Source organism: Carassius auratus, chromosome 49, assembly GCF_003368295.1.
Source record: "Carassius auratus strain Wakin chromosome 49, ASM336829v1, whole genome shotgun sequence".
Classification (NCBI taxonomy): Eukaryota; Metazoa; Chordata; class Actinopteri; order Cypriniformes; family Cyprinidae; genus Carassius; species Carassius auratus.
In genome coordinates, this window is record NC_039291.1 from 868,517 (window position 1) to 890,875 (window position 22,359).

At 36.3% G+C, this 22,359-nt stretch overlaps 1 protein-coding gene across 2 annotated transcripts in view; it reads right to left on the reverse strand.

Annotated features, from left to right (window-relative positions):
* Positions 1–22,359, reverse strand: part of LOC113065998 (probable G-protein coupled receptor 158) — a 99,978-nt gene that overhangs the window by 61,937 nt on the left and 15,682 nt on the right. For both annotated transcript variants that reach the window (XM_026237546.1, XM_026237547.1), the window contains exon 2: positions 17,896–18,007. In XM_026237546.1, the coding sequence (XP_026093331.1) occupies positions 17,896–18,007 (112 nt within the window). The remainder of the gene's footprint in view (positions 1–17,895; positions 18,008–22,359) is intronic.

Consider the following 22,359-nt stretch of genomic DNA (forward strand, 5'->3'; position numbering starts at 1 on the left):
AAATTTGTGTGTGTGTGTGTGTGTGTGTGTGTGTGCGTTTGTGTATGCGTACGCAAACAAATCGTTGCTACTGAAAAAATACATTTTACTCATAAGTGACAAGACAATTCAAGTCTTTGCTAAACCCCTGAACGTATTTGTACGTATTTTAAATATTGTTCATTTATCAAGTTCTGTCATGAACCTTTACTTCTCAGATAAAAATAAATAAATAAACTAGTTGATCAGACATAGAAAATCTGATTAACACTAGATAAACCTGGAAAATACAAGATGCAGTGATTTGATAATTTAAGTGTACATCCCTCCTCTGTTTAGCTGTATTTCTGAAGCTCGTGTTTTTATTTATTTAGCTTGCTAACACTGCCACTGCAGAGATCTTCTTTGCACCTGATGTGACCTCATGCTGGGAGATGACATCATGTTCCATCCTCGTGTCACTAGAGGTTTCTTTCTACATCTTTCCTCTCCTGACCTGGCTCCCTTGGTTCCTGTGTTAACACTCGACTGAACTCACTGTGGTGGCTGTGCAATAAACCAGTTTTACATTACAAAAAATACTTTCAAGAGTCTAAACGTAACTGCAATCATTTTGCATGATTCTATTTCAAACCTATACTAAATGAATACAGTTTCAATGAATGTTGCATATAAAGCACGTCAGTATATGTCCATGAAATAAAAAGCTATGTTACTAAATGTCTTTCTTTTTAAAAAAAGAAATGCATTTAATTGAATTGAATGTTCAATTGTAGTGTACAAGAAATCTTAAAAGTATTTTCTTTTCTTTTTTATTGAACTTGCAAAAGTAATTATGCAAAACATTTTTAATTATTATGTTTTAAGTTAATTTAAATGTACTATATTGCTATATTGCAACTTGAAAATACGTAATTACTAATATATTAAATAAAATAAACTACATTCTAGTATTTTATATAAGAATAAACAGCCTAATTTACCATAAATGCTTCCAATTTTGTAAGTACATTTTAAACATATTTCTAAGATAAAAGATGTAATTATGAATTATGAACATATAATGATGGACTTAAGTTCTACTACAGGTTGTAGGACATGCCACTAGAGGGCGCACTACCAAAACAACAACAATAATGTGGTTTGATGACGCTAATAAGGAGCATGGAATGATGGGATTTGTTGTCTTCTACCAAACTGCTGACGGCCATCAATCAGACGGAAAGATAAATCATTGAACACGAGTTCAACGATTTGCGTGAGTAGATTACATACAAAGTCAATGGAAAGATGTGATCAGTCTATGGATCAGAAGCATCCTCATGCGGGTCTAGAGACGCAATGCCCCGCGGTTGGCATGTATGCCCCCCTAATCTTGTTGATCGTTATAATAGCATACGTATTCTGTAAAGATACAATTCAAAACAAATCACCCGTCGAGAAAAACACAAGCAGATCGGCATCTCTTTCTAGTTGAAGTTTGCCGCGAAGATACTTCCGCATTTGTCCACCACACTGTTGTCATGTGGTTTCTACGTCAGTAAAGGCGGTAACAAAGGGTAACTAACATCATTGACAGGCTACTGCACTGGCCCGTGTCACTGTTTAGAATGGGATTTTTCTCATGATTTACAAGTAGTTGAAAACATTAGAGATATTGTTAGTAATCAGCTGGACAAAATATATAACACTAGCGGTTTTTGGATATTTTACTGCAAATATCTTATAAATTGTACCTTTAAAGGGGGGGGGGATGAAATGCTCGTTTTCACTCAATATCCTGTTAATCTTGAGTACATATAGAGTAGTACTGCATCCTTCATAACTCCAAAAAGTCTTTAGTTTTACTATATTTATAAGAGTTGTAAGGTTGTCTTGCCATGGCAACCAAAAACACACTTCTTTTTGTGACATTTTGGTCTCTCGCTCTGATCAGCGAATGTCTTTGCTCTGCTCTACAGGAGCACGCGCTCTTCCGGCAGAAGTGCCTTAGGACCCATATAAGGAAATTCCGCTCCATCTAACGTCACACAGAGCCATACTCAAAAAAAAACTTTCCGAAACTTGTGACAAACCGGAAGGAGTATTTTTGGAACAGAAATACTCCTTCAAACGTACAACTTAATTTTTGAAACTTTGTCCATGTTTAGCATGGGAATCAAACTTTTTAACAGTGTAAAAAACTCAGTATGCATGAAATAGCATTTCACCCCGCCCCCCAACCCCTTTAAGTGGGTTCAAATATTGCATTTGATATAAACTTGAACTATAATACATTTTAATTTGTTTGCAGTTAAAACTTAAGCAGTTCAAATCTGTAATTAGCAGTGTTGTGGGTAACGCGTTACAAAGTAACGCGTTAGAGTACTCTAATTACTTTTTTCCTGAAATATGTAACTTAACGCGTTAGTTTCGTGCGGAAGTAATCAGTAACTTCGTTATTTTTTTAAAAAAGTAATCCGTTATTTTAAGGAAAGGAAAATCCCGACTGCAGCCTGCTTTTTGTCAGACAGTAGTCCTAGGTCTACTGTGCCACCTGCGGATGTATCAGCGGAGCCGAAGCTCTGTGATCGTAAAGTCAATGGCTGTGATACATCTGTGCCCTGCGCCTGACCCTGTGTGTGTGTGGGTTTTTTTTTTTTCGAACTCCCGGCAAGATAGCAGAGAGGACAGCGTTTGGTTTATGGAAGTACGCACATTATTTTCAATTTGTCAACGAAAAAGAAAAGAACATAACGGTAAAATGCACACTCTGTGAGTGACACTTTAATAAGAATTATTTCGGCTATTAAGCGATTTGTCATTTGCCTGTGTGGCAGTGAAGGATTTAATTCGGTCGGTTTGTTATCATTTTTGTCTGACAGGCAGCTGTTAATTTCTGTTAGATCGTTGGCTGGCTGGTTGTTCATCATTTCTAAATGGAGTTAAATCTGCAAGTCTGTTTAAGGTTGTGTTTACAAGTAAGCATACTTGTACTTTGATAACTGCATTATTTAAAGTTAATGAAAAATCAGGAGTTATCTTGTGGTGCTCATAATATACAGTAGCCTAGGCTACCCGGGCTGGGTAGGTGCAAATTTTGATTAATAATATGTTCTGTGATAAATAAATAAAACGCCATGTGGAATAGCCTATTGCTGACTGTCTTTCCTGTTATTGTTATCCTGCAGTGTTAATTAAGTCGGATGACTGACGTTATTCATTGTCGGGAGTCACGACTTTTAGGTGCATTTAAAGGGGCCGGGGGCTGTGTCTGTCATGTGTGAGCCGCTGCGAACTGCTTTTAATTTTTGGTAACGCATGAGTACTCTAACGCGTTACTTTTATGAGTAGGTAACGCTGTATCATAACTGATTACTTTTAATTGATGGTAACGTTGTAACCTAACTAACTACTTTCCAAAGTAACTATACCCAACACTGGTAATTAGTACTATTTTTAAATATGCTAAAGTGTGTTCTTTTTGACAAAGGTTAACTCTTCTCTTCTTATTCTGTTTGCAGTCTTAGAGACCACACTGTCCATTTAGATACATTACAAAAAAAAAAAAAAAAAAAAAAACTTTCAGGATCAGGATGATTTTCCAACATTTTTTCTAATGAGAAGTGGTATAAATAAAATGTGATATTTTTTATAACACATCTTCCATGGGTCTCAGAGACTCTTCAGGGTTTAAAAGAAAAAAAAAAGAAAATGCAATACATTTTCATAAATCTTAAATAATATTTGCTATTGTGTTTTGATGTTGTTTAGTGGGACATAATAAAATAATGTATAAAGGAAATCATTTCAAAATTACATGCACTATCCTGATTGCTTAACAATTTAAGTAACCTATATGCATGTTTTTATAGAAGTAATGACAAAAAGAATTACATAATTAAATACATTACATATGAACATATTAAAAACATTACATAACTTACGTTTCTTAAATTATCAAATATAATATATATAATAACACGTTTATAGTGGATAAAAAATAAAAAAATAAAATAAAATCGAAAATCATAGGAATTACAAGTGGCCAACTTCGCACCCTCTGAGGGGCAGGAAACAAGGCTGTGGTCCGGGTGGCCAGTCAGATAGCAGGTATCAGATTGAAACAGCATTAGTCAATTACACACTGTTCTGTTGACACCTATTTTAATACGGCTGGGGCAGCTGCTGCCGGTGCTGTAGAGCAGATGAAGTCTCTCTCTTCTCTATGAAGATGAATGGCCCTAGCACCCACCGAGGACACCGTCATTCACCATTACAGACAGACAGATGAGGAAGAGAGGTGGAAATGAAACTGGCTAAGTGGGGCTCAGTCAAATGAAGCCCAGAGCAAACAAACATGTTTATCCTCGGAACGGGAACATCAGTACAGGCTGGCAGAGCGTGAGGTGACAGTTATCATGCACAGTACACTACAGCAAAACAACTGCTTAAAAGGTGAAGTGTGTAATTTGTGTGCCACTAGGAGCACCAGCCACTTGTAGGTGATTGTCAAGGCATTGCTGCACCCATACAAAGGTGAACTAAATGATGTGCAGGGATTGGCTGTCGTCGGTGGAGTTTGATTGGTGGATCTACTGATTAGCCGCTCTTAAAAGGGCAGCGCTAACCGAAGATGGGGAGCTCATTCTGGCGTTGGCCAGTAATTTAATTACTCTTTCCACTTTAAATAAATGTATACTTTTGTGGAACTCAACAAAAGTGCTTGCCAAGCCATATACATATACAAAAAGAATTACATAATTAAATACATTACATATGAACATATCAAAAACATTACATAACTTACGTTTCTTAAATTATCAAATATAATATAATAACACGTTTATAGTGGATCAAAAATAAAAAAAAAGAATATATATATAATAACACGTTTATAATTTTATACATAAGTTTATAAAATTATTACTTTCTGAAGAAAAAAAAACAAAACATATATATATATATATATATATATATATATATACTAATTATTATTAGTAGTAGTAGTAGTAGGAGGAGGAGGAGGAATTTTGCGCTAAACCATCTCTATTAAAATGAAAAACATTTGAAAAACTGCAGCCGCCAAATCACAGTCATGTAGTGTGACCAACATGCAAAACAAAAGTTTTTTTTTCAGACTCAGTCTCAAAATTACACACTTCAATTTTAAAACAGGTCTTCTACGAATACATTGTCAAAAAGGAGATAGTGTCTATTACAATGTGAGGGGTACTTCAGATACACCGAAGGGATGACCATGTGGAGGTTATTTGGCAGCAAATGCGGCCAGCAGTATGGGAAAAAATGGAGTGTGCCAACCGAGTGAACAGTCATGATCAAAACTCATGCTTTCAGTGTGAGCACCAGACTGCTACAGTCGGTGTGTGCCTGTGTCAGGCTGCATGAGGACTGACACTCGCTCGAGTTTCCACTGATCATCACCATAAGCTTTATCCTTAAACATGCTCACAAACCTGTTCCAATAAACTGACATAAATCATGTCTGCTGTATTTCTATTGCTTTTTATCTGCTCCATATTTACATCCCAGAGCTGCAGACTTATTGGTACAAGAAACATTGACCACTGGCAATCAGATGTGGGTGTGTCTAGCAATGCAACAAAGTTGTCAAATATTTAAATATTTAAGAAACTTTTTTCAGCAACAACAAACTGAAGACTGTGTCACATCACCGTATCGAGTGCAGGCAAGACAGGACAGAGAATTTATTGTGCGATTTCAATGTTTAAGTTCTTCTGCAGTTTATATAAAAGCATAGCCTGACTAGGTCAGACTTCCTACTTCCGCTCAATTTCATTTCACTTCTGTACTCTGTCTGATACAGCGTCAGAGCTTTCTGTTTGCCAACGGTCTGGAAACAGCCGGGCCAATCAACGAACAGAGGGCGGGCTGAGAGCCGTGAAGTAGATGCTAAGCGCTGAGTTTAACATTGTAGGTTAGCGAAATCGAAAACCGAAACGACCGCGGAAATGGGAAACGAGACACGGGATGCAATTCGCTCTGTTATGGAGAACATTCAACTCTTTTTCAAACTGAAGCCAGAACAAGAAGAGTGTTTAACAACAGGTTTACAGTGGAAGTTCAATCATAGATTAGAGTTCGATGCATGATGTCTGTGCTTCGATGCGGCTGTACAGGCGCATAACATACGTCATAACTAAACGTATCTGATTGGCTTACGGGTAACCAATGATTTTAAACTTCAGACAAGCGCCCCCTAGCGAGATAGAAAACACTTCTCTATTATGCCATTCCAGACTCTGTCTACGAAGCAAAGTGAAGTAGCAGAGTCTGGTATTACCAGGCTAATAAAAGCACCCTCCACCAGCAGAATATTACTACTTTTGCATCAAGAAAACTAATTTCTAGTCAAACTATCATGATATCTTATATCATCTCTGATCACATTTTCAATAATGTTCATAGTATCTTTATCAATAACATTACAGGAACATCCACAAGAAACTTTGAAGTACAAGTAACATGCAGAGACAGAGTTACTGGCGGTGTGAACACAGTGTGAGCCCAGACCTAAATCCAATTGAAGAAACTTTTGGAATGATTAGAAGAGATCGGTCTGGAGCTGTTTTGCAAGGAAGAGTGGGGGAAACAAAAACAGTTTGAGTTTGAGGAGGCAAACCGAGCCGGGTGATTTGGTCAGTCATACTCTTAAACACATTTTAGTTTTGCTGTGGTAAATCTACAAATACACACTCACATTCACATGGAGCATTAGCAGCAATCATGTGAGGTTGTCGACCAATCAGATGAAAGAAGCGTTTCAGCTCCGCCCACAAGTGCGAATTAAATATTGAAGCCATAAACCGAAATGATCAAAACGTACACGGACCAAATGTCTTGTCCATGTTCTCTCACTTGAATCCTCTTCTTGAGTCTTGAGTCTCTTGACCTTCTGCAAGCCCCTCCTTGTTCACGCAGTGATTGACATCGGCTCGAATTGCATTTTCAGTGTGCACATTGAATTTTGCTACATTCATTGCGGGACACTGAATGAAAATGCAATCATAAGTGTCTTGACTGTGAGTGTTAATGCAATTAAGAAAAATAGCATTTGAATGATAATTTTGCCACAGTTTTTGCTTGAACATGTAATACATATCTAATCATTTCTGTAATACATTTTCATTTTCATTTTGCAACTTAAAAAGCGTTAACATTAATATTCATTTTACATATTAAAACTAGTGTGTGAAATGGCAAATGAAAAGTATGTAATTTAATTTTCATTTTCATTTTGCACCATACGTTGCACATATGTATTGGAAAATGAAAATGTAAATACAGAAATGCATTGCCATTTCACATATTGCATCGTCATTTTGCATATTACATTCCAAATTGAATATTGCTACCCATATGCTTCCATATCTGACATGATTAATCATGAATTAAATTTTTACCTCTCAATAATCTGCTTTTTTAACATGTCTTTGTAAAACATATACTTTATTAATACACATGAGCAATGCACAACTCATCTGATTATGACTATTCACATATTCAATTTGAACTGCCACCATTATTATTTTTGATTTTATTGTTATGGTAACACTTTACAATAAGGTTGTATTAGTTAACGTTATACATAAATGCATTAGTGTATGAATAAGTTAACATGAACAAAGATTAATTAATGTTGAACAGATGTGTTGTTCATTGTTAGTTAATGTTAACTTATGCATTAACTAATGTTAACTAATACAACCTTATTGTAAGGTTTTTTTTTTTTTTTGATGCCATCCATAATTTTTGGATAGCAGCCACACAAAATTACATCAAATCAAATCTACTTACAGCTCACAATCAAACTAATTCATTTATACAGGAGTAAACTGCTCAAAGCAGTCAACAAAAACTTCACAGCTATTGAATGATATTGCTGGCCTGTTGCCACACATTACAATATAATTTATTGTCATATATTGAGTGTGGCAGCGGTAGTTTTGCCATGACCAAATCAATGTGATTCATGAGTTTTTTTGTTTCCACTTATGGCTCTGGCACACATTCCCTCTTGTGCTCTCTATAAATTTTACACATCAGCATCCTATTCATTTACACGGTCTATAAATAGCGACATTATCACAGCAGACTGAAAGAGGAGATCAATTTACCATGAATGAACCAGAAGTTGACATTGTGACAGCCGGAACACACAATTATAATGTGAAATTATGACCCTATGGATAAAAGTAGAAAACAACATAACCCAGTGCAAGTTTGCTAAGGCAATCATCACTCTTAATATAGCTCATTCTTAGAGTCAGTGATCTTAACAAAGCCCTAGAATTTCAGAGGCAAATTGCACGTGAGAGTAAAAGTTTTCTCCATCCAGATTTCACAACAGGTTCGAGTTGGTCATGCAGATTTGCGTGATAACCAACAGAAAGCTGAGGTTAGGAGCTGTGCTTCATACTGTATATCACAACACGATTAACAATAGACCCTTTTTTGACACAAATTTTGCTAACTGGTCATTCTGTGCCAACTCAAAAAGAGGCCACTTTGCATTCATTCTTTTTTTCCTTTAAAAGTCCCTATTAAATCAAATTTTGGGGGCTTTTAGTGTGAATATGTTAGTCGTAAAGGTGTCATGAATTGAGAAATCAACTTTAACTTGAGCTTTTGATATATAAGCGTTCATCATACTAAAATAATATCCTGTAAGTTTCAGAATTGAAAACATCCTTGTTTCTGAAATAAATGTTTTTATTGACACCAGGCCAAATGAACACCAGATCCTGGAATGTATCTATGACACCTCCTCCACGGAAGAATATCATATGGCTAAGTCTGTAGCCCCACTTACTGATTCACCAATGACATAGTAGGGAAATAACATAAGTGACGCTTAACCGGATCGATCAAACAAGCAATAATCATGCCTTTGGGGATCACAAAATATTGTTCATTGCCTGGTTTTGGATGAACACAGTCTCTCTGCATAACCTTCCTTCAGATTCAAATATTTGAAATGCGTGTATGAAGTTCATTTTTAATGAAGTTTCAGCTCACACAAGTAAAACATTGAGTGTTTCTTTGCTTCATTTCACCGCGCATTCCTTTGTAAACAAGACACTGGTCGACACTGGATTTGGAGAGACACTGAGATCAAAAAGGATTGCTATAGCGCAGCACACTTATATGAGTAAAGATTATTTGTACTACAGTATGTGTGACTATTGCTTTGTTAAAGATCGCTTGACATGTCCTGATTATGTGTACATATCTAACCAAAGAAGGCTCCAACTATGAGGGATTTAGCTTGTCAAACGGACACACAGAAAGTTAGTTTACTATACAAAACTATTTTTCAATCATAGCAGTTGGCATTTACTTCCAAGTCTTTAATGCCCATAAATACGGAATTTCAAGTCAGCCTATAAAAAAAACAATGTAGAAAATAGCCCACTACTTTATTTTGTTGTTTTTAATATAAAAAATATGCAATTGTGCAATTGTCATAAGTGATCGTCAGACAACAGTATGAAATATATATATTTTTAAAAAACAATAAAAACAGTTTAAAGTTTTTTTTTTTTTTTGTACTGTTCTCTGAGGTTTATTTATAATGTTATCAAAATGTTTACTTCTGAAACACATGATTTAGAAGTAATAGGCTATTTTCTGTCAAGTCAAGTCAAGTCACCTTTATTTGTATAGCGCTTTAAACAAAACACATTGCGTCAAAGCAACTGAACAACATTCATTTGGAAAACAGTGTGTCAATAATGCAAAATGACAGTTAAAGGCAGTTCATCACTGAATTCAGTTATGTCATCTCTGTTCAGTTTAAATAGTGTCTGTGCAATCATTTGCAATCAAGTCAACGATATCGCTGTAGATGAAGTGTCCCCAACTAAGCAAGCCAGAGGCGACACCGGCAAGGAACCGAAACTCCATCGGTGACAGAATGGAGAAAAAAACCTTGGGTGAAACCAGGTCCTCTGACCAGACGAAACCAGCAGTTCAATTCCAGGCTGCAGCAAAGTCAGATTGTGCAGAAGAATCATCTGTTTCCTGTGGTCTTTTCCCGGTGGTCATCTGAAACAAGGTCTTTACAGGGGATCTGTATCTGGGGCTCTAGTTGTCCTGGTCTCCGCTGTCATATCATAGCATATTCTGTCCTGTTTTAACCCCCCTCATCAGAACACTCTGTTTGAATAGCCATGGCAGATTGTAGACTCGGAAGTAAACGGTCACTGCTATGATTGGCTTGTGCATGTTTGACAGCCTAAATCCATCATTTATGTTAAAAAAAAAGATAAATATTACATAAATACATATCAAACAATATTTAATAATAATGCAATAGTGATCACTTGATAAAAACAGTTGCTCACACTTCTGTGAGCAATTCTCACATTACTGTCGTATCCAATATAGTAGGCACATCATTGTCTTTTGGTTTCAATCTTTCTAAAAAAACCAGCACTGAATTGTGCTTTGTTTGTAAACGAATCCTCAGCAAAATAAAGTGAACAAATGGATATGTTCTTACTGACGCAGTCTGGAGCTTTATTAAAAATAAACTTAACCCACTATTTCCTAATGTTGGGATCAGAAGGTAGGCAATGCAAAGATGGTTTTTCCACAACATGGCACTGCACAGCATCTTGTTGTCTTTGGAGCCATCATTATCATTTGATTTCTGCATAGAACTGTGTTTGCCCCTCTCATTATTTACCCACTATGTCCTCAAATCGGTGGTTGGTACTAAAAAGGCAATGATATAGAAGCAGGCATTGATCTTCTTCTGCAGATGCAGACTTTAGCCACACTATAACGTCATAAAGTGCAACATTCCTCAACCTGTCGTTTTGGTAGATTAGCTTCAATAAAAGCTGTTAGACTAACTAGAAAGTTTTGAATTTTGAAACATATAGGATGTTTTTTTATGGTACAATGACATATTATATGTAAAACAAAATAACATAATGTCAATGCCATCTTTCTTGAAGTAAAATTTACCTCAGTGTAATTTGGCTCCAGAATTCAGGTATTTTGATCCCCCTCCACAAATGAGTGGATTACTCAGTATACAGGTTCTTCTCAATAAATTAGAATGTCAGGGAAAAGTTCATTTATTTCAGTAATTCAGCTCAAATTGTGCAACTTCTGTATTAAATGAATTCAACGCACACAGACTGAAGATGTTTAAGTCTTTGGTACTTTTAATTGTGATGATTTTGGCTCACATTAAAACAAAAACCCACCAATTCTCTATCTCAACAAATGAGAATAGTTCATAAAACCAATAAAATAAATAAAAACATTTAGTGAATTGTTGTCCTGTTGTTTACTTTATACACAATACATGTAAGGGGCTCCTTTTGCTTTAATTACTCCCTCAATTCAGCGTGGCATGGAGGTGATCTGTCTGTGGCACTGCTGAGGTGGTCTGGAAGCCCAGGTTTCTTTGACAGTGGCATTCAGCTCATCTGCATTGTTTGGTCTCTTGTTTCTCATTTTCCTCTTGACAATACCCCATAGATTCTCTCTGGGGTTCAGGTCTGCTGAGTTTTCTGGCCAGTCGAGCACACCAACACCATGGTCATTTAACCAACTTTTGGTGCTTTTGGCAGTGTGGGGAGGTGCCAAATCTTGCTGGAAAAAAAAAGCAGCATCTTCAAAAAGCTGGTCAGTAGAAGGAAGCATGAAGTGCTCTTATATTTCTTGGTAAACGGGTGCAGTGACATTGGTTTTCCAAAAACACAATGGACCAACAGCAGCAGATGACATTGCACCCCAAATAATCACAGACTGTGGAAAGCCTGGACTTCAAGCAACTTGGGCTATGAGCTTCTCCACCCCTTATGAAACAAAAATATATTGCGGTATATTGGAAAATATCATGTAATATATTAGGCATATATTCTTATATATATTTATTTTTTTCCAATATATTGCAATATATTGAAAGCGACATTTTTATATTTTGCAATATATTATATAATATATGTATCATATTATTAAATGTATTCAAATATATAAAATATTAGAAAATAAAAAGGGAAAATAATATATTACAATATATCACAATATGTTTTAAGAAATATATTAGTAAATATATTTTCCTTTCGTAAGGGACCCTTCCTCCAGACTCTAGGACCTTGGTTTCCAAATGAAATACAAATCTTGCTATCAATGGCGACCAATGGCAAAAGTCCATTTCTTCTTCAACTCAGCCCAAGTAAGATGCCTCTGACGTTGTCTGTGGTTCAAGAGTCGCTTAATAAGAGGAATACGACAACTGTAGCCAAATTCCTTGACACTTCTGTGTGTGGTGGCTATTGATGTCTTGGTCCCAGCCTCAGTGCATTCCTATTGAAGTTCTCTAAAATTGAATCCAGTTGACAGTTCTCATAAGGCTGTGGTACCAACTCACACTGTACGGGTAGATCGCATGCGATGTAAGGGCCAAAGCTAATGATTTTTGTGCGCTCACTGTACGGTCCGATTGCTGAGTTGCGATTTGACTGCTCACACTTTACGTGGTGAATCAACCGAATCAACACGTAGGATCCCTCAGAACCCGGATGTTTGTGGCTGTTTCTGAATAAACATGCTTTCCCGGGATAAACGCACTGGAAAATCAGTTCGTAGCCCTGCTTCAATAGTGCAATACCTCACGAGAGGCAACCAAAATTTCTGACATGTCAGAAATCCATCCGACCAACCGATTGCCGGTCGGGAGAGGCTTATCGCCTCTCGTTTCCCCTTGTACACTGCACGACAAACGACGCACGAAAATGCTGAAATTCGGCCCGACCCGAAAAAGAGTCGCACGAGTCAGAATTCGGCTCAAAATCGGATCAAAATCGCACAGTATATGCCCGGCCTTACACTCATTGTGAAGGGAGTCAATGACTGTCAGAGACCATTTTGAAGGCTCAGGAAACCCTTGCAGGTGTTTTGAGTTGATTAGCTGATTGGCATGTCATCATATTCGAATTTGTTGAGACCATGTATTGGTGGGTTTTTGTTAAATGTGAGCCAAAATCATCACAATTAAAAGAACCAAAGACTTACACTACTTCAGTATGTGAATTTATTTAATACAGTTTCACAATTTGACTGGAATTACTGAATAAATAAACCTTTCCTCAACATTCAAATTTATTGAGAAGCACCTGTATATCTATGGTGTTAAATATTTTGGCTTCCATGAAAAAAAAAAAAAAAAAAGAAGAAGAATTGACAAAATCCAAAATTTGAGCAGAGGGAGTTTCTGAAATTGGTTGATTCGACACAGAATGACCCTAACGACCACATCTTTAGGCAATCATCATAAACACCCTATTGTGTTTTTGTGTGGGCAGGTTTTACAAGAACCACTCACATTTTTCATCTACTGTAGTTTGATCTACTTTTAAAGCCACCTCTTCCTGCTTCTTTGAAACCCGAGAATTTCTTCCCACATATAAAATTAGCAAACTCAATCTGTGTTTCTACTTTTAGAGCAGAATGTCATAAGAAAGCGTAGTTTCCTCATAAGCACCCATACCGTGAGGTTAGTAGAGAATATCAGGCCTGCAGAGGCACAAGGTAATAAATGATGACTCTCTTTAATGGCACTTCCTCTGAACCTCTCTCTGCCTCATTTCCTCATTAGTACTGCAGCCTATCGAAACCATACATCCCTGTCATACAGCGAGCACAGAAAAAGGGTTCAACAGATATTTCATCTCACATTATTATTATTATTTTTTTTTTTTACACAACCTTCAGGGAGACATAAATGGAACGAAAAGTAATTACTCCACCGGTGGATGTATTTCTAAATATCAAACTTCAGAGGAGGTTCAAATAGTCAGGCTCATCTATTAAGTTCAGTGGCTTAAAGTAGCGATAACAGCAGTGTATGATCAATGCAAAACCAGCAGGTGTGTGACTCACCAAGAAGAGATCAATTCAAAGTGCCGCTGAAAATAGCACAGCTATTTCGCCAAAGCAAATGAATGAAAAGTCCAAACAGAAAATTTGTGCATGTCTTTGAATCATGCATGTTAGTCTGCTTTTCCACAGACTATTTATACCCTGGCGAATATTTGTCTGTCTTGTCTAATTTTGGCCTGATTGTGTGACTAAGTACAAACACTAGATGATATGCTGTTTACTCTTGACTGGTTGGGTGTACAGTACTGAAAAAAACAAAAACAAATGCCTCAACATTTATACATTTTCAAATGTGTGTTTAAAAGGGTCTCTTCTTATTTTTTCTTATTTTTACTATCAATTATTAAAGGTCAATTATGTTTGCAATTATATAGATCAGTAATGTACATTTCCATTACCACATATGAATTCTTAGCATTAATAACTATTTTTAGGGTTAAAGAGATATTTCATCCAAAAAATAAATGTTATGTCATAATTTACTCACCCTTGAGTCTTTCATCCATCTTTGAAACACAAATGAAGATCACATTTTATTTTAAGGTCCATTTTTTTTTGCTGTTAACAAAACATTAATTGTAAACTTCCGGTTCAGTAAACTCCTAATTTGCTACTTATTATAAATTTAGTTGATTAGTTTAGTTATTGGGTAGGATTAGGGATGTAGAATATGGTCATGTCGAATGTCCGCTTTATAAGTTCTAATAAACAGTCAATATGTTAATAATAGGCATACTAATAAGCAACTAGTGAGAATTGGTCTCTATGGTCTTTATGTTACCAGCATTTTTTATGAAGCTTGATAGATTTATGTCCCTCTATTAAAAGTCAATTCCACCAAAAAGTGAATTAGATCATCATAATAGTAATCTATATGAATGGATACATGACTTTTTTCTTCCATTGGAAATGCTGAGACCACCGTCTTCAGTAAACTGTCTCTCAACTGATTGAAACTCCTGATCATTGTCCATACTGGTCTCTCGAACGACTCATGTTGTGTCTTTCATAATGCAACCACAGTTTTGTATTTAAAATGAACTACTAGGGTGTCCATGCGCTTTCTAGGCTTCTGGAAGGTCACCAATGTGCTGCATTCCAGTAGCCCAAACTTTAAGTATGATGCTAGCAAGGTCATGTGTTTATTTTCCAGTGTGGTATGAACGTTACACATCAAACCTTAGTTCTGGGGGTTATAATTTGTTCAAATCACTAACCCCAAGTATGAGCAATAATAATAGTGATGCTTGTCTATCGTAGCAGGATTTTTTACCATCCAAAACCAAACCTTCAACCACAATGGCTAAATGCATTTGCAGTCTCGGATTACACATTCTGGAAGTCTTCGCTAATGAGATTCCTGGTCTGATGAAGAACAGGATGAGTGACATGTAGGCTACAGCTTCAGCATCAGACATTTGAGATAATGAAAGTGAATTACACCTTTTTTGCAAATGAGGGGCGCTCTGGTACAAAGCTGCTATGATGAAACTCCTGATTGCAATGCGGTTTTGAGCTCTATTTATAGTCAGCGTCACCAGATCTGTGTTACGAGGGGTGGATGGAAGCTATTATTACAGAGGTCACAATTCAATTGCATAATAAAGTTAGGATGCTGTGTCGCTATGTGCGCTATGCTCGACTGTGTCTCACGCACATGCATATTGTGCAGTGTCCATCAGGAGGCCGGGCACACTAAAAGCTTTGTCAATTATTCAGTGCACCCTGTGAAATCTTTTACATCACATCCATTATGAAGCAGCCAGACCTTAAAATCTATTCTCTTTATAACTGCAATCCACCAAGCATCAGGTTAACAGCATTAAGACATCAATCATTCACTGTTGAATCAGAAGGTAAAAAAAAAAAAAAAAAAAAATTATATATATATATATATATATATATATATATATATATATATATATATATATATATATATATATATATATATATACACACACACACACACACACACACACACACACACACACACACACACATATACATACAGTACAGACCAAAAGTTTGGACACACCTTTTCATTCAAAGAGTTTTCTTTATTTACATGACTATGAAAATTGTAGAGTCACACTGAAGGCATCAAAACTATGAATTAACACATGTGGAATTATATATGGAATTATATACATAACAAAAAAGTGTGAAACAACTAAAATTATGTCATATTGTAGGTTCTTCAAAGTAGCCATCTTTTGATTTGATTACTGCTTTGCACACTCTTGGCATTCTCTTGATGATCTTCAAGAGGTAGTCATCTGAAATGGTCTTCCAACAGTCTTGAAGGAGTTCCCCGAGAGATGCTTAGCACTTGTTGGTCCTTTTGCCTTCTGTCTGCGGTCCAGCTCACCCCTAAACCATCTCGATTGGGTTCAGGTCCGGTGACTGTGGAGGCCAGGTCATCTGCGCAGCACCCCATCACTCTCCTTCTTGCTCAAATAGCCCTTGATGCCTTCAGTGTGACTGTACAATGAATGAGAAGGTTTGTCCAAACTTTTGGTCTGTGCTGTATATATATATATATATATATATATATATATATATATATATATATATATATATATATATATATATATATATGTGTGTGTGTGTGTGTGTGTGTGTGTGTGTGTGTGTGTGTGTGTGTGTGTCTTTTGTTAATCAAAATAACAGCAGGATGAACACCATGAATCAAGAGCGGAAATCACAATGTGAGCTGGCATGCCGTGCAGCAATTATGTGATTTTGTGACTGTTGCAAGAGGTCCTGAAGAGTTCAAATTATTTATGTTCTGCAGCAAAATGGGGATATTAAAGGAATAGTTCATCCAAAAATTAACATTGTGACATCATTAACTTGATGTCAATGTTGTCAAACAACATTGGTTTCTGTGTGTCTCATGATGCAACTGACATAAAAATTATTTATATCTAATACATTTTAGCATGAATGACATTGACACACCATTTTTTTTTCTCCTTATAAATCCATTTTAGGGCTTAAATGTTGAGCTGTTTAGAAGCTATCAGACTTCTGAATTTGTGTGGACTACTTTTATTTAATTTTTACTTTTATTTAATTTAATTAAACACAATAGTTTTATGGTACTTGTTTCTTAAAGTTTCAAAGCTTGCCAGCTCCAGTCAACATTTATTTTCATATGGAACAAAGAACCACGGACATTCTGCTTTTATGTTTTATTAAAGATAGACAAGTTGGATACTTCCTTGTTAAATATAAATAAAAAATACACATAGCATTTCAAAAAGTGTTAGGTTTTCAAAAGACTAATTATTAAGTTATTAATATACTTTGTTAGAATGTATTTAAGTGCGACCTGAATGTTATGTTTTTATATATTTAACTTAACTGCATTCCAGGAAAATGTAATTATAGTTTAAATTAATATAAATGCAATAAGCTGAACTTTAGTGAGAATTGTACCATAAAATAAAGTGTGACCATAATTTTTATTGAAACATGTATATTTGTAATTACATGCTTGTGATGACTAAATATTTAAAATTTAGCACATTTAAAATAGTGAGCATCGAATAGAACACTACAGTTAACATGCTTTAGTATGCTATTCAACACATTAAAATAAGTGTATTTCTAAAGCAAAACAAAATATTATGATTTAAAATTCAATTAGTTTTTTATTTGACACTCTAAGTGCACATTTTAAAAATGTACATACAGTACATGTGTTGAAAAACTGTCATGAAATTGTACTCTTTTTAAATGTAACTGGTCTATTATTTTATTAACAATATCTACAGTATATTATACTTTTAGGTTTGAAGCACACTACAAATGCTCATTCTATAGAATCAAGTGCACCTCTTTTTCAAAGAGGTTTCCACTTTTCATTTAATGTTATATTCTAATTAGATTTTTTTTTATCCACTGAAGTGTTACTGGTCTCCTGGCATGTGTTATATAAGCCAAAACGTTGGTGTTTGCAATCAAGACACTGAAGCAAGTTGGACTCACATTCATAGAGGTGATGTTGCACCTGTGAGGCCAGGCATCTGCAAACCAGCCATCTGCAGAGCACTGATCAATATCCACATCCTGCAGGCTGACGTCCACACGAACAACACCCCTATATGATATTATAGAGCACAAGAGAAAAAAAAAAGAAATTAGTCTGTTGATAACTGTAAAGAAGCAAAAAGTTTCCCTCAATGTTTTACGTAAAACACTGGAACTTTAAATATATGATTACAGTACTTCACACAAGTACATGAATTTAATTCTGAAAGTGTGGTAAAAGGATTCTTCAGCTTTCATTTTCAAGCAGAAACGTCATTGATCGACAAGTCTATTCAAGCCCTAAATTCTGTCTTTGTTCTAAATGAAATAGCAGCCAATGTGGATGTGTGTCTACATGGACCCATTAAGACTTCGCATTTTCCTCATTGATATTTTCACCCAGTAAACAACATATTATCAATAAGCTGATCAATACACTCTTAATAAGTCTGGTCTTACTCTTCACGAAGTCATCAGAGTAGAGAAAGCTTTTGCACTCTCATCAGCACTCAGAAAGGGAGGAAAAGAGCATCCAATTCTCCAGGATCTTAAAGATATACAATGAGACATACAAAAAGACAGCAGAGATTGCTTCAGTATTTGTAAATAGTTTTTCCACATGTTTCCACTGTATACTGAAAAACAATGAAAAGCATATCATGAGTTTTAAAGGATGCAATTCGCTCTGGCATGCTGGAAATGACCTTTCTCGGCCAATTCCTAACTGATGGCAATTCTTGCCTTATTAGTTCTTGGAGTTGATCACAATTTGTGGGCTTCTGCTTGTCCACTCGCCTTCTGAGGACTGAACACAGGTTCTCTATGGGATTTAGATCTGGGGAGTTGCCTGGCCATGGATCCAAAACTTCAATGTAATGATCTTCGAGCCACTTCTTTATCACTCTTGCTTTGTGACATGGTGCTCCATCATGCTGGAAAATGCACAGATCATCACCAAACTTCTCATGGATCATTGGAAGTAGTCCCTCTTGCAGGATGTTTTGATACCATTCTTTACACACATGCCGGCATGTGTGTAAAAACACTGGCTCTGATTGGCTACCATGAAACACTTGACTTTGCCTTGGCCAATCATAATCGCTTATCTCGTTATTAACCCACTTGCTCACTCACTGTGAGCCAGGGGTGCGTTCGGATTGCATAGTTAATTAATGAATAACCACTTATCAGTAGACTTTATATTTATGCTCAACATGAAGTATAGATGTTGTTGTGAAGACAAGATCCTGGTCTGTTGACGGCCTCCCTCTATGTCACCTACAGTAGCAGAAGCGCGCCAGCGCCGCGTCAGGCATGATTCTGGTGTGTAAAGACACAGAAAACGCGAAGCAGCCGTCACGCAACTGACACGCAGCAGAAACGCACTCGCTCACGCCATGCATCCAGTGTGTCACCAGCCTTAGAATCAGCTGCAGGGCGGGATTTGTGCTGAACGCGAAGACTATGTTCGTTTGGAAACACGAAAATGTACCTATGTTCCGCACACAAAATATTGCATTCGGTCATTCGGTACACACGTGCATAGTACCGAAAGCCCTGTACCGAAACTGTCCGGTACGAATACACGTACCATGACCCCTACTAGTTAGTATAATAGTGATTTCACCTGACTAGTACTCATTCACTATATTTTTTTTTTTTTTGGCCACTAAAACTTTTTCAATTTTATCAATTATTTAAAATGTATCTGAGAACTCTACACTAATCTTGAAACAATGTGAATGAACGCCACAACAACTGAAGCAGTAAACTTTGCACAACACAAAATTTATGTCACTGCTAAAGTCAATCGGGGGTACCAAATGATCAGTGATAGCACAACGAATGTGTCACACATTTTAAACTCAACATAATTGTAAAATACATATATCAAGAGCATGCTCACAGAGCATTGAATGAACTGGATTACAGCCCTGCACGCCACGGGCCTCAAATATAGGCCCTAGCCAGTCTTTTTCCCCTTTTTCCAATAAAGGCTTATACTACTGTTTCAGCTATTAAAATAGTTTTGTATGTAATGAAAAGTTATCATATTTCGTTTTGTATTTTATATATATATATATATATATATATATATATATATATATATATATATATATATATATATATAATTTAGAAAAACGTTTGGAGTATTTACAACCAAGTGGCCAGCGGCAGACAGTGAATTGATCATAGCCTATATGTTTGATCAATTTAGCCTTCTCAAATTATCACAACTTGCCTAAAATAAAATCTACATATAAAATAGTTCAAGCATATAACAATTTTATTTAGTTTATTGTCTGGTTGACTATGTCTTGGATTAATAAAAAAAAAAAAAATTGTAATGGTCAAACAGGCAGAGATCAGAAAACAGCATCCGGTATGTCAGGGGATATCCAAAATCAGAAACAGTAACAAGCAGAGGTCGGGGCAGGCAGCAGAGAATCACAGTCAGTATAAATAATCCAAGATCAGACACGGAAGGAACAATCACAGGGAAACCCCTCGGAAATGCCAGACAGAACTAAACAAGACTTTGCAACCATTGAGAGTCCAAACACAGTATATATAGGGGAGTGGTAATGGGGAACACCTGGTGGTGATTAGCCCTAAGCACAGGATTTTGGGAAATGGAGTTGGAAATGGGAATGGACACAACATGCCAGAGTCCTGAGTGGAGTGCCCTCTACTGGAGTTCATGGGCACTCCATCTGACGATCGAGACATATGCACATGAACTGACAGCCACCGCTGACAGTGATAAGCTACTACTAAAAATTGTGGAAACTTAATTTTCTGTAAAGTTCCTTTGCAGTGATTTGTATTGTAAAAATAATTGATAACTTGCATTTATTTTTCAGTGGAAACAACTTAAATTACGGAGCCATAAAGGTAAGAGTAATACATAATTCTAGGTCTAGTTTTAATTGTGTGCACTCACAATATCAACAAGATGTTGTGCTTTTATAAAATAAAGAAAACCAACGCTTTCCGTCATCTCAGTCTTGAATAGGAGGGCTCCACAATGATGAACCTAAATTCAGCGAATTGCATCACAGACATGATAAAAAATATATAGAAAGCTTTAAATTACTACTTAAAAGTGAAATAATTCAAATCAAAAATAGAATCTTTAAAGGGGGGGTGAAATGCTATTTCATGCATACTGAGTTTTTTACACTGTTAAAGAGTTTGATTCCCATGCTAAACATGGACAAAGTTTCAAAAATTAAGTTGTACATTTGAAGGAGTATTTTTGTTCCAAAAAAACCTCTTCCGGTTTGTCACAAGTTTCGGAAAGTTTTTTTTCGAGTATGGCTCTGTGTGACGTTAGATGGAGCGGAATTTCCTTATATGGGTCCTGCAGAAGAGCGCGCGCTCCAGTATAGCAGAGCACTGAGAGCGGAAGAGCGTGCACAGCCTGATCAGAGCGCGAGCGTCGCGAAAAGTCACAAAAGAAGTGTGTTTTTGGTTGCCAGGGCAAGACAACCCTGCACAGATTACCAAAAGAGAAACAGCATTAAGGGACCAGTGGATGGAGTTTATTTTTACAGAGCATCAACGGAGTTGTGCAAGTGTTTTGTTTGTTCCCTGCATTTCGGATTGCACATCGTTTATTTCTTAAGGATAATGCAGTCCCAACGGAAAAGGGTCACGATTGTGTGTTGGAACCACATGCGGTGAGTAAAACTGCTTCAAATATCTCTGTGTTGTTAACTTAGCTATCAGCGCGTAAGCACATCAAGTAAACAACATGCGATGTTGTCATCAAACTGCACTTTCCACATGTACAGCTTAAAAAAGAAAAAAAAAAATAGAAAAAAGACGACATAAAGTGGAACTTAGTCATTTTCCAAAACCGCTAAGCAAATATATACAGTTTCAGTACATACCACGTAGCATACCGCCTTTGCTGATGCTGCTCTTGTTAAATTTCAGCCTCTGGATCTGTCACAGCTTCCACATGCTCTCAACTCAAAAGCCTACTGGCGATCGTGATTCTTTAGCTCCGCCCACACGTCACGCCTCCAGCCGGTCGTGTTTTTCCGGGAAAAATCGGTACAGACTATCTTTCTCTTATAAATATAATAAAAATAAAGACTTTTTGGAGTTATGAAGGATGCAGTACTACTCTATAGGTACTCAAGATTAACAGGATATTGAGTGAAAATGAGCATTACACCCCCCCTTTAATTATGTAATCTGTCCATTTCTCTCTAAAGACACATCTAAAGATGAGATGGTGATAATTGATGAATGTCTAAAAAATATAAAAATAAGGAAAAGCCTAAAACAGGCCCATTACAATTTGTGTTTTATTTTATAATTGTGTACAATTAATGGCATATACATAAAGCTTTGTTCTATAATTGTATAGCTGCTTATGTTTTCAGATTTTTATGTTGCTCTGTTCTGAAT